The sequence below is a fragment of the Oculina patagonica genome, unplaced genomic scaffold (assembly GCF_052425735.1).
Source record: "Oculina patagonica isolate OP01 unplaced genomic scaffold, crgOcupat unplaced372, whole genome shotgun sequence".
Classification (NCBI taxonomy): domain Eukaryota; kingdom Metazoa; phylum Cnidaria; class Anthozoa; order Scleractinia; family Oculinidae; genus Oculina; species Oculina patagonica.
In genome coordinates, this window is record NW_027558224.1 from 1 (window position 1) to 12370 (window position 12370).

Below are 12370 nucleotides of genomic sequence, written 5' to 3' on the forward strand. Positions count from 1 at the left end.
TCCCTCATAAAAAACTGGGACTAAAAACAAGAAAGTAACCAAAGCTATTGGTAAAGAGACACCCCCCTTTGAAAAATCCTGGATCTGCCCCGGCGATTTCTTGCTAAGTTAAACTTGATTTCTGTTCGATTGCCCGAAAGAGACAACAGAATAAACGAACCCGTCATGCGATAGCAATAAGCGATTTCTGACGTCATCGCTTAAAAATAAAACCGCAAGAACAGTTCTGAAATTGAAATTTACAACAATAATAATAATAATAATAATAATAATTTAATAATTTATATAGCGCTTTTTACATGTGCTGATCAAAAGCGCTTTACAATAATTTCATTAAAAAGTATACATATACATAAAACTACTAAAACCTAAAGGTAAAACACTAACAAAAGCAGTAGTTAAGTACATGAAAAATCTTTGAAGGATAAGCGAAAGAAATGAAGGGAATGCTTTAGAGAAATCACACAAGAAAAGGTAGCTCAAGCTTGATATGTCAGTATCTATACTATGTTATTATGCAACAGTCGAAATATAAGGGTTAATATGGGGAGAAAATGCAGGAACGTCGGAACATTTTTTCAGGTGGTGGGGCTGACTAGTGACTTGAAGTGGGGGTGGGGCTTAAGAGCGTCTTCTGTTAGTAAGTCTTTAATTTTTCAGAAAAAGTGGGTGGCTAAAGCCCCCCCCCCCCCCCCGGCTCTACCATCCCTGTTCTGATTTACAAACTGAAGAGATCAAGAGATATAGATTGACAGGAGATTTTAATTAGTGTTGATAAAGGCGTGTGTATAGTTCAGTCCCAGTCTTTTCGCAGTTGCAAGCTGTAATGACAGAGCTGTGAAAGGGCGAACATGATCGCACTTGTATTTACATGGATATCTTACAACACGTTTTAGTACTTCGGAGTCATTTTTAACTTTTCTTTCATTTCAGCTGATGCCATCAAGTGTTACGCTTGCACCGGCACTGGTGATGTCTGTGCAAAGGATAAACTGGAGGGAGATAAAGCCAATAAACTAATGACATGTCCCTCAGGATTTGACCGCTGTATGACGACCTGGGCTAAAAAAATGACGTCACAGCAGTGGCGAAATCGTGCGCTAGTAAAGCAGTATGTGATGCTGCCAAAAAAGCCTGTGATGACGTCACAGATGGACAGTGTGTTGCCAGCTGCTGTGAAACTGACGAGTGTAACGCAGGCTCAGCTGGATTACCAAGTGAGCAAAAAATTCATTTGTCCTCGAGAGAGTAAACTATTGTTTTCTTCGTTATTTAGCTACTTACTAAAGTATACGCTTTGTTGTGTATACTGTTAGTATTCAAGTCATTTGTGTCACAAGCAGAAATGTGTTAAGACGGTCTGGCTTCATATCAGAAGCAGAAACAACGGCAGAGACCAAATTGATCGATTTGCTTAACAAAAGCCTGTCACAATGTTTCCCATATTAAACAATGAAAGCGCACAAACTCGCCTTCGAGCTGCGTTTGTGGATGCAGTAAATTTAGGCGCATACGCCCAGGGGCGGGGGGGGGGGGGGTACTCGGCATTTTAAGCGACGGGGATGATCGACTGGGGGCAAAAATCAAGACCCCAAAAAAATCCCTAGGGTTTTAAACCAAACCAAAAATCAACCCCCAAAAAAATCCCATGCCAAATTTCTGACCCATTAAATTTTTCAGGAATGGGGAATGATCTGAAGATATAACAAAAGGAAAAACATTAGAAACACGTTCAGATCAGTTTTTGTACTTTATTTGCAGAACGTTGCGGCCAAGGCACTACCACGAATCTTTAGATTGTTTTTTATAATACCAAAATAATCCCTACTTAAATCAAGCCACCCAAAAAGATACTTTCCAAATTTTCCTACCCCAAAAAATCCTGGAATTGAAAATTTCAAACCGTGAAACCGGGAAAGCGTGGGCTACACTGCAAATTTTTAGCTGGGGGTGTGCCGCCAGGACTTTGAGTCCCTTGACCTATACTAGCTGTAACATATATTGTTCTATTACATTTTACAGCCCTACTCTAGACTTAACATCGAAAATTTCCACCCTATCCTAGAGCTCTTTATCAATGCTTTACTTGTTGTTAATGTTACTAGGGGTCAGTAAAGTTGCCTTACTGCCTGCCGTACAGATTTTTACTGTTATTGCCGGAAACTAAATTCTTCCCTAAACTTAATTCTTCAGGCAACCTATCAGTTTCAAGAAAAATGGTAACCTATTATATTTACCACCCCCCCCCCCCCCCCCCCCACCCGACTTCCACCACCACCCGGGAAAACTACACCAAGTAGGGCTGAACTTCAAAACACGTGGACTGGTTCATGTATTAACATCATCATTGTAAATACCTGTCAACAACCCATGCACCTTTAGTTACTCTTTCTCCTTTTCTCATTTTTTTCACGTTGTATGCATTAACCTTCATTCTAATTTCTGGGGACAAAATAACGATTGTTGTTGTTGTTGCTGTAGACGGCAATGCTTTACTTTAAAACGATATTACCATGTCCGGTCACGCCTCGTAATAAACCAAAACTTGTTATTTTACAATGATAACGTTACGCGTTACTCGGTCTAATTTTCTTGATGTTTTACTCTTAAGGTAATTCACGGGAAATAGAACTGCTCATAGATTTTTAACCAAACTTTGCCGGTTGGTTGCTTACTTTAAGGGGGATCACCGTATTTGTTTAGGAGCAAGAAAACCTTGTATATACCACATAATTCCTTAATAATTCCTTTGCAAGTACTGGAAAAGTACACGTTTTCGGAGATAATGTATTATTCTGCCATAAAATTGATCTGTATTCATTTTATAGAAAGAATTTGATCGCTTTTCTCGAACTAAGAGAAAAAAAATGATTGGTCACCGTACACGTTTACGAGAAAACGATGATTTATCTCTCGCGAGCCAAGCTGCATAGAAAAAAGCGGCCATTTGTTTGTGTGCGCGCGCGAATTACGCATAAAATCCTGCGCAGTAATGATGCGTAATGCAATACTAGGGAATCAGTGATTTCATAACACTTTCAACAGCACGCTGGTAAACAAAAAAAAAACAGGTTGAATTTTTTGTCATAATTTATACTTCTGTTCTTGCTCCAATTTAATTTCTCTTTCGCAGATGGAATCAAGTGCTACCATTGTCTTGGCACAAAAGATGCATGCGCAAAAGATAAACTAGAACGAGACAAAGCCAAATACGTCAAGACTTGCCCCAGATCACTTGACCGCTGTATGCTGTACTGGACCATCAAAGACAAACAAGCAGTGGCGATGAGCACGTGCGCCGATAAAATGTTTTGTGATGCCACAAAGCAGGCCTGCAGTAACAGCTCAGCTGCAGCTGCAGATTGTGCTGTTAGATGTTGTGAAACTGATGAGTGTAATGCGGTCTCGCCTGCTGCGTCCCACTCATTCAGTGTGTTCCTGATGTCCTTTTGCTCTGTGCTTGGCCTTGCACTTATCAATCAGGCATAAGCATAAGGAATCGTAGTAAAATACAGCTAATTCGAGAAAGGTTGTCGAAAAAAAGATTAAAAAGTGCACGCGACAAGACCAAAAGGTGGTATGGATAGAAGTAGAGAGCTACTGCACGCGATGAATACTAACTAGTATACCAAAATGGTAGAAATGTTGCCAAAGGGGAAGCAGTAACTTTATGAACTGTACTATAGCTACTTTTTATGTTTGACATGTTTGAAACGGTTAAGTATTGTAAAATTGAACTGAGATTTAATATTAGAACAGGCTTAAACATACGTTAAAGGAGACTTATGGAAACTGAAACTCTTCAATAAAACTCTATTAGTCAGTAACAACCAAAGGTTCGGAAGCGCGGGCGAGATCGATGCAAGGTGTTGTAGGATTAATGAGAGTTTAACAGACGTGTACTATGACATAATTCCTCAGGAAGCGATTTATGATTTAGTCTGCCCAGAACTCAGGCAGGTTTCCACTGAAAAGCAGAGTACTTTACTGTTTCAGTTAACTTAAAGATGTCACTTGTTTGAAATCCTGCCTCGCGCCTGGTCACATATCAAAGCGCAAATCAACGAGGTCGCATTAGCGCGAGGATCAACGAGGATCACATTGAACTCCACTGCGCATCGTGAATATTCCATTCGCGCATAACCGCAATTCCTTGCGCCTTTTAACCTTACCGCCGACCACAATTCCTTGCGTTTGGTAAAAAAGTGATTGCAGGCCCCATAAAGTATTCCTTTGCCGATTAGAGAGCTGCCTCGCTCGTTCGCTTCAGGCTCACTCGCTGCGGCAGCAACAAGATGGCAACATGACAAACACGAATTTGCACGTTTTCTTTCTCTCTAAAATTTTCAAACTCAAAGACATGTGACAGTAAAAGTAACGCTAAAGAAAAAGGCCTCCTGAGAAGGAAAAATAAAATCTTTACGTGCAAAAATACAAACTAGTACATTTCTTAAAGGCCAATATGCAAAATTCAAGTTAATACTCAGACCACCTTTCGGTCTTCTCGCGTGCACTTTTGTGCTTTTTTCCGACACCTTTTCTCGAATTAGCTGTATAAGACACGATCCGAAATTGTCTTAGCCTGCGGGCAGGTTCTCTTCTTTGGGTTTTTGCATGAGCAACGAAGCCGTAAGAGACGCCGGTTCATAACTCGTTCGCGCGAAAGCCAACAATAAACCCACAGTCAAAAAATAGCAGCGCGAAACCCAACACTTGGACCTGCCTTCAGACTAAAGCAACCTAAATCGAATGATTTAGGCTCGATCATGATTTTTGCTGCCTGCTCGAGTCCGGTCTTTGTTCCACTGCAGGCTTATTTTTTCCGATAAGCGGCTTGAAATCGAGCCTAGAAATGATTCTTTCTTATATTCTTTTTTTTAATTTAAATCAATGTTGTAGAGTATACGAAGCTCATGACTTTTTGATGACTAAAGGTAGATTTCCACTGACGCGTAATTTTTACGTGCGTTTACGTGCGTGAAAAAATTTAGACACAATGTATGAACGACTTGCGTAAACGTGTACGCAAATCGTTTATACATTGTCTCTAAATTTTTTCACGCACGTAAACGCACGAAAAAATTACGTGTCAGTGGAAATCCACCATAAGATAGAAAGTGAACTGCAGTCCATCCTCGTCCCCATATTACTTAACAGACGTGAAAAGGGATATGGGGACGAGAATGACTACTATTTGACCCGGACACCCTGTGTAGAGACGAGATGGCTGTAAAACTGAGGGATAACAAACTGTTACAGCGGTCATTAACTTTGTATAACCGTGTAACAGTTCGGACCATAAACAGTTTGTCTAACCGATTCCTAGCGATATGATTGGTGGACACAGCCAATACAAAATAAATTTGACCGCAAGGGATTGGTCTACTCTGGCGGGGGGATTGTAATTTGCGGGGGGATTGGGTAATAGCCTTGTCACGCTTTCTGCCAAATTTTAATCAAAGCAAAGCACATTTTTGCGATATTTTTTTTGAAAAGGGGTATATATGAAAGGGGTACCTTTTTCAGTAAAAGGTATACGAGAGGGGTACAATTTCTGTCAAAAATGGTATATAAAAGGGTAAGGGGTCAGAGCTCGGGGCGGAGCCTCCCCGTATAAAACTTTTTTGAGTGTCCCCCCCCCCCCCGGGTCTCGAGCAGCATCTAGATCAGCTCCCAATTCACAGCAACTTGCACAAATTTCTTCACAGGTTTCTTTCGGAAGTTTTCAAAAGCTAGCTTTTTTAAGGATTTTAAATCTTTTTTTATTATTATTTTGCTTGAAAAATTTGAACTCATTTTAAAAACTTTTTTGGCAGGTCTCTGTGGGTGCATCTTGACCTCGTTCAGTGTACAGACTCTTGCGTTTAGCTGTACTCAGGCCTTCTCCCAGTAGATACGTCAGCGGGAGGGAAAATTTATTCCTTTTCAGAGCAAACGGATTATTTTTCTTACACTGGTTCAGATCCGAGGGCTGTTTCCTGGCTACAGACTTAAAAAAAACTGTTGAATAAAAACAAGCCACCTTTATACACTCACTGAAAACATACGGTTTCCCACGTCCTAGACACAAGTTTTTTAACCTCGATCGCTTTCGCAAAAAATTAGGGATATATAAGCCGGCTTGGAACTTGTAACCTGAACAAGCGCGAACCTCTCAGTGTCTGCCTGGTACAAAACCTTTAAAATGACTGTTCAGTACTCACAAGCTCATGAAAATCGCTCTTTTCATGTTAATCAGGAATGTCTGGAAAAAGAAGCAAGATTTCTCATTAATGACCGACGTTTGGCCTCATTGTTGAGGATATTTTTCAATGCTGAATTTGGACATGTCTTTTGAATGAAAACTATAAATTACGACAATTGATGGTCTTCTATGCTTTCATTCTTCCGAGTTTGGGCGAAGACACCACTGTGTTTTCTCGCTTACCGAAAAAGAAAGAGCAGGCATGGTAATTACTGTTTCGTCGGAAATGATAAGACAAGAATCAAATAATAACTTTTTGTGAGATCAAATCACTTATGACGTAACAAACCTTTAATTTCTCTAATTAATAAGATCTGAACTACATGTCGCCTAGCCGCGAACCGAATAGAGACGCCAATGGGTAAATATTGCTTTTCTCTTACTTCAATGTTAATTCTCGATGGATCTATTACTATTACTTACTAATTACTAATTACTATTACTTATTTTCATACAGACTTCGAATTTTACCTGTACTAGCATTGATCATCGTGACAATAAACGAAACCGAACTACAGTCTATTTGAGAGCCTTGGTGAAGCACGCGACTGGGCGAAACAATTACAAGATCCCAACTCTCTTAAAATAATGTATAGATGACACTCTTTTCGGTTAAAAAGCGAATGAGACTACGCCTCATGTGATGCTAATACTGTTAAAAAAGGTGGAAGCCTTGAGCCAAGTGGTCCATACTGCTGGAGCTTATCCCTGTTTCCGTAGCATTAAGCGGCTAGGAATATTTCTTCTCCCCCCTGAATGGGATGCTAGTCCATTGCAGGGTACCCTTCCCAGCAATATGTCGACGGTACCCATTTATACACCTGGGTGGAGAGAGGCACTATGAGAGTAAAGTGTCTTGCCCAAGAACATAACACAGTGACCCCGGCCAGGTCTCGAACCCGAACCGCTCGATCCGGAGTCCGGCGCGCTAACCATTAGGCCACCGCGCCTCCCTTATACTGATAAACCATGACAGAAAAACATAATAACTCAATATGCATTTGAGATCCCCGAAAGAAGTACCTTTGCTGTCCCTTAGAGATAAGAAGACGCTAATAACTGGCTCGAATTGTTTTCTTCAAGGGACACAGCAAAAGACTGCAATATATAGACCAGAATATCGACCAGAAGGAAGGAATGCAACAAGTACAGATATCCTTTAATTAATAGGTCTTTACCGGTTTCTCTATCACATTTTTTTTTAATCTTAATGAGGGGTGTGAAAAGGTTCGCTGATCGACGGATTAAGCCTTAAAAAGCACCCAGATTGTGGATTTTTGCGATACATTACAGTGCGGCTACTGTAACCGGTGGAGGGGGACAGGGGGGCGGGAGCCCGGGAGAAAAGGGGCGGGAAGCGGGAGGAGAGAGGCCGGGAAGCGGGATTCTTAAGGTGGCGGGAACCGGGAGAAAACAAGTGAAATTTCGTAACATTTCATTATATTTCGCAATAGACATGGAACAAACAGGAGAGAAAAGCTACGGTAAGGGGCGGGAGGCGGGAGTAAAGGGTACGGGAAGCGGGAGTAAAAGGTACGGGAGGCGGGAGGTTCAGACCTCCCTGTCCCCCCCCCCCCCCCCCCTAACCGGGGTCAACCAGACAAAGTTAACCAATCACAAAGCAAAAGAAAGATAAGTACGTTGTGCAGTTTAGAATGTCTTCCTTTGCTGGGCTTACGTGCATTTATTTTCCAAATGGTACTACCGAAACTCCTGTTGATGCCGTAGAGGAAATTGTTTGAAATTGTCACGAGCGAACTCCGCCACGCACTTTTACGTCTGGAGACATATGGCACGGCCGTTGCTTTCCCTGTTTTTACACAGTTTTGAAGTTCTCTTTCACTATCATCGCTGATATTTACTTTTCAATTCGTGCTGTCACAACTACTCAAGCTCAAAAGGGATGCAATCGAAGTTAATTGAAAATCCAGCGCCATACAGTCAAAATTTAGCATTGATGTGTTTTCGTGGCGAACGAAACAAGTTGAAATTTCATTGTTCTGTACTCGACATTTCATTGGCTAAAGGAAAAAATGCTAAAATTTATTGTTTCCGTTTTGCTTTGTGATTGGTTAACTTTGTCTGGGTGACCCCGGTAACAGTAGCCGCACTGTAATATTGAGCTTGACTTAACTTGGCACCAAACTGCTTTTATTTGGGTCACTGTTCTTTTGTTCCTTTTTCTGCTTGCCGGTTAGCCTCCTACGCAGACGTTCTTAGGGCCCGTCACATGCATCAATTTCAGTATGTGACATACACAGGTGTTGGTTAGTGACGCGAATAGCAAGTTTTGTTTAATTCTAATCCATGCATTTTTTAAATAGTCTGATAGGAAAAGGCTTTGCTTATGCAAAGCCTGAGTTCAATTTAAAAAAGCACGATGAGAAAAACCGAATATAATGCGTTTAGCTCTTGTTTTATTTTCTGCTTTTTCTGAATGATTTTCAAGTGCGTGATCTCGTTTTTAAAATATTTCTTGTTTGTAAACAACACTTTTGAACGTGGGGTCGCTTTTATAAAAGAAATAAATACCTTAACACAGCCGTCCTTCGTTCACACCCACGTCAGAAGTACAGATTATGCCCACGTTTTTTGTCCACGCTCTGCCCACGTTTTTTGTCCACGCTCTGTCCACGTTTTTTGTCTTTATTCTTTGTGTGTACTGTAAAACACCGTTTTGTTTTGGTTGAACTTATCACCACAGGCGCTGGCCAGCAATAATAAAACCATAAAAAAAAATTTCAGTCGGCATTGTCTCTTATTCACCAAATTTATATGCCGAGCTTAAGTTTTGAAAATCAAGAGCAAAACTTAACATAACTGGCTTATAATAAAAATCAGGTCTTTTTTATTTTCTGCCCCTTTCTTTACACTGATTTAATTAATTTCAATTCTTACTGAGTGCATGGCTGAACTTTTCATGCAGAGTCTCCATTTTTATCTTTTTGTGTTACCTTTGTGACGTACTTACAATGTTGCGTTATTGTTCTGCTTTTTGGTCAAGATTAAAATTGTAACCACAGCAACTTATTGGCAATGATAATGTAATGAAGAAATTGTTCAACATGACACGAGCGTGGAACAAAGGAAAATCTGCCGTCCCCGACGGGAATCGAACCCATTAGCTCCTTGTTGGAATGCTTTACTCCTTCTCTTCCCATTCATAAAATTTTACACAATATTACGCAGCGGGGCCGGGCTTATGCAAAAGCCACATGCTGTTGAGAGCGGAGTTATAATAGCTTAAACTTGTTCTCTAAAGTTCATTAATACATAACCGTCAAGGTGTGCTCATCGGACAAAGTACCTTGTTTGAGGTAGGTTCCTAACTTTTTTAACTTTCTCTGGATTTCATGGTCTAGTTTCTGTTGTTGTATCGCTAAGTTAAATTTGTTGTTTTTCCTAACTTTAATTATCGATTAGTAGCCGAAAAAAAACTTGTGAATCGCGCTGGAATCAAAGTTTACGTTTTACAATGCTTTGTCAGGCTACAAGTAATTTCATATAATTACAGAAAAAAATACGAAAGTGCATGACTGGAGAATAATTGGGGAAACTAAATTCCCATTCAAAGAATATTCTCCAATATTGAAAATGCTAAAAATTAAGAAGTAAAATTAATCACGCCCCAAAACTTTATTTTGCCTGCCCGGTGGATCCACGGTTTTTGCAAGTAGCAGCCGAAATTAACAGTTAAATTATGACAGACATTTTAAGTTTCACTTTGAGATTGCAAATAACACCATACAACACGATATACATTTTGTAACCAGTTTTGTTAGGCAGAGTTGTGAATAAATACTTTACATTTAAGAACCAAGTTTATTCTTTGGTAATCAACAATTATATCTTGCTTATAGAAATTAAAAATCTACTTGCCCTAAATTTCTAATAGCTAACGACCCCAAAATACAAGAATCTATTTTGCCAGACTTGAAAAAATGTAGGTTCTTACACGCCGCTTTTTAATGAGTATGCAGACAGAATTTAAGCAGTTGTTTAACATTCATTGTTTGATTACTTTTTTCAGCTGTTTTTAGTCTTTACCGTTCAGTAGGCATCTACACGAAAGAACAACAGAAAACTCACAGGAAGAGTCAGCAGAACTGTCCTGAAAAACTTCGGCAAGTATGTGGCGTCTAACATGGGTCGTCGCCTTGGCAACGATTTTCTACTGTGGGCGTACGGTTGAAGGTATGTTGAACTTCGATTCATTCAGTCTTGCTATCTGTTCGAGTATGACTCACTTAAAGGGACTGTGTCACGGCTGAGATCATTCTATTTTATTACGTTTCGACAAATATTCGCTATGAAACTTAATGTAAACGAAAAAAATTCGTTTTGAATCTAAATGAAAAAAATTATCGCCTCCAAACAAACAAATACAAGTCTCGAGCGTTATTTTTAATTATCGAGCAAAAACAGCGGTTTAATAAGTTAGTTGAAAGCTATTTAAAGCTGCCCAAGATTTGCAGAAATCACGTCTAAGAGGCTTTAACTTTTCAAAATTTTCTGAGGGGGGCACGCCCCCAGACCCCCCATAGGGAGATGGAGCCTATGGCCGCATGAAATATGAGCCTCAGGCCCAAAATAATTTGGACTCCCACTTTCAAAATCCTGCCTTAAAGCCTGATTCTCCCCCCCCCCCCCCTCCCCCATAAAAAAACTGGGACTAAAAACAACAAAGTAACCAAAGCTATTGGTAAACAGCCACCCCCCATTGAAAAATCCTGGACCTGCCCCGGCGATTTCTTGCTAAGTTGAGCTTGATTTCTGTTCGATTGCCCGAAACAGACAACAGAATAAATGAACCCGTCATGCGATAGCAATAAGCGATTTCTAACGTCATCGTTTAAAAATAAAACGGCAAGAACAGTTCTGAAATTTAAATTTACAACACTAACAAAAGCAGTTAATGGTTAAGTACATGAAAAATCTTTCAAGGATAAGCGAAAGAAATAAAGGGAATGCTTAAGAGAAATCACACAAGAAAACGAAATATAAGGGTTTATATAGGGAGAAAATGCAGGAACGGCGGGACATTTTTTCAGGTGGAGTCGAGGGGCTGACTAGTGACTTGAAAAGGGGGTGGGGCTTAAGAGAGTCTTCCCTTAGTAAGTCTAATTTTTCATAAACAGTGGTGGGCTAAAGCCCCACCCCCCCCCCCCCCGGCTCTACCATCCCTGTTCTGATAGACAAACTGAAGAGATCAAGAGATATAGATTGACAGGAGATTTTAATTAGTGTTGATAAAGGCGTGTGTATAGTTCAGTCCCAGTCTTTTCGCAGTTGCAAGCTGTAATGACAGAGCTGTAAAAGGGCGGACATGATCGCACTTGTATTTACATGGATATCTTACAACATGTTTTAGTACTTCGGAGTCATTTTTAACTTTTCTTTCATTTCAGCTGATGCCATCAAGTGTTACGCTTGCACCGGCACTGGTGATGTCTGTGCAAAGGATAAACTGGAGGGAGATAAAGCCAATAAACTACTGACATGTCCCTCAGGATTTGACCGCTGTATGACGACCTGGGCTAAAAAAAATGACGTCACAGCAGTGGCGAAATCGTGCGCTAGTAAAGCAGTATGTGATGCTGCCAAAAAAGCCTGTGATGACGTCACAGATGGACAGTGTGTTGCCAGCTGCTGTGAAACTGACGAGTGTAACGCAGACTCAGCTGGATTACCAAGTGAGCGAAAAATTCATTTGTTCTCGAGAGAGTAAACTATTGTTTTCTTCGTTATTTAGCTACTTACTAAAGTATACGCTTTGTTGTGTATACTGTTAGTATTCAAGTCATTTGTGTCACAAGCAGAATGCGTTAAGACGGTCTGGCTTTATGACAAATGTTCTAGACTAAATTCTTCAAGTAACTTAATAGTTTAACTAGTTAATCATTAACTACTATTGTTTACGTTGTTGTTTAGAACCGTTATTTTATCCATTCAAGCACTGACCCTGCAAAATACTAGTTGTACTATTCGAAATATTGGTTGATTAAAAGTGCCCTTGCCGTAGTATAGTACCAGCCTTGCAATTTAATTAGTTTTCACGGAAAATGATACCCTATTCTATCCCCCCTCAACCCATGAAACTACCCCAAGTGAGCCTAAACTACACAA

General features: G+C 40.2%; 2 protein-coding genes across 2 annotated transcripts; both read left to right on the plus strand.

Annotated features, from left to right (window-relative positions):
* The first annotated feature begins 543 nt into the window (after positions 1–543).
* On the plus strand, positions 544–5375 carry LOC144640598 (uncharacterized). Its single transcript, XM_078499697.1, has 4 exons — positions 544–640; positions 934–1047; positions 1083–1217; positions 3134–5375. The coding sequence occupies exons 1-4, from the start codon at positions 544–546 to the stop codon at positions 3487–3489; spliced, it is 702 nt and encodes a 233-aa protein (XP_078355823.1). The 3' UTR covers positions 3490–5375.
* Positions 5376–9522: 4147 nt separating this feature from the next.
* LOC144640597 (uncharacterized) lies at positions 9523–11937 on the plus strand (the record flags this gene model as incomplete). Its single annotated transcript, XM_078499696.1, has 3 exons — positions 9523–9561; positions 10299–10438; positions 11653–11937. Coding segments are annotated over exons 2-3 (349 nt in total), but the record flags the coding sequence as incomplete, so codon positions are not given.
* Between the last annotated feature and the right edge of the window lie 433 nt (positions 11938–12370).

Coding starts and splice junctions, on each gene's coding strand:
- LOC144640598 (XM_078499697.1), top strand. CDS start 544: ATGGGGAGAAAATGCAGGAACGTCGGAACATTTTTTCAGGTGGTGGGG. Junction 641..933: donor CTTAAGAGCGTCTTCTGTTA/GTAAGTCTTTAA, acceptor CTTTCATTTCAG/CTGATGCCATCAAGTGTTAC. Junction 1,218..3,133: donor AGGCTCAGCTGGATTACCAA/GTGAGCAAAAAA, acceptor TCTCTTTCGCAG/ATGGAATCAAGTGCTACCAT.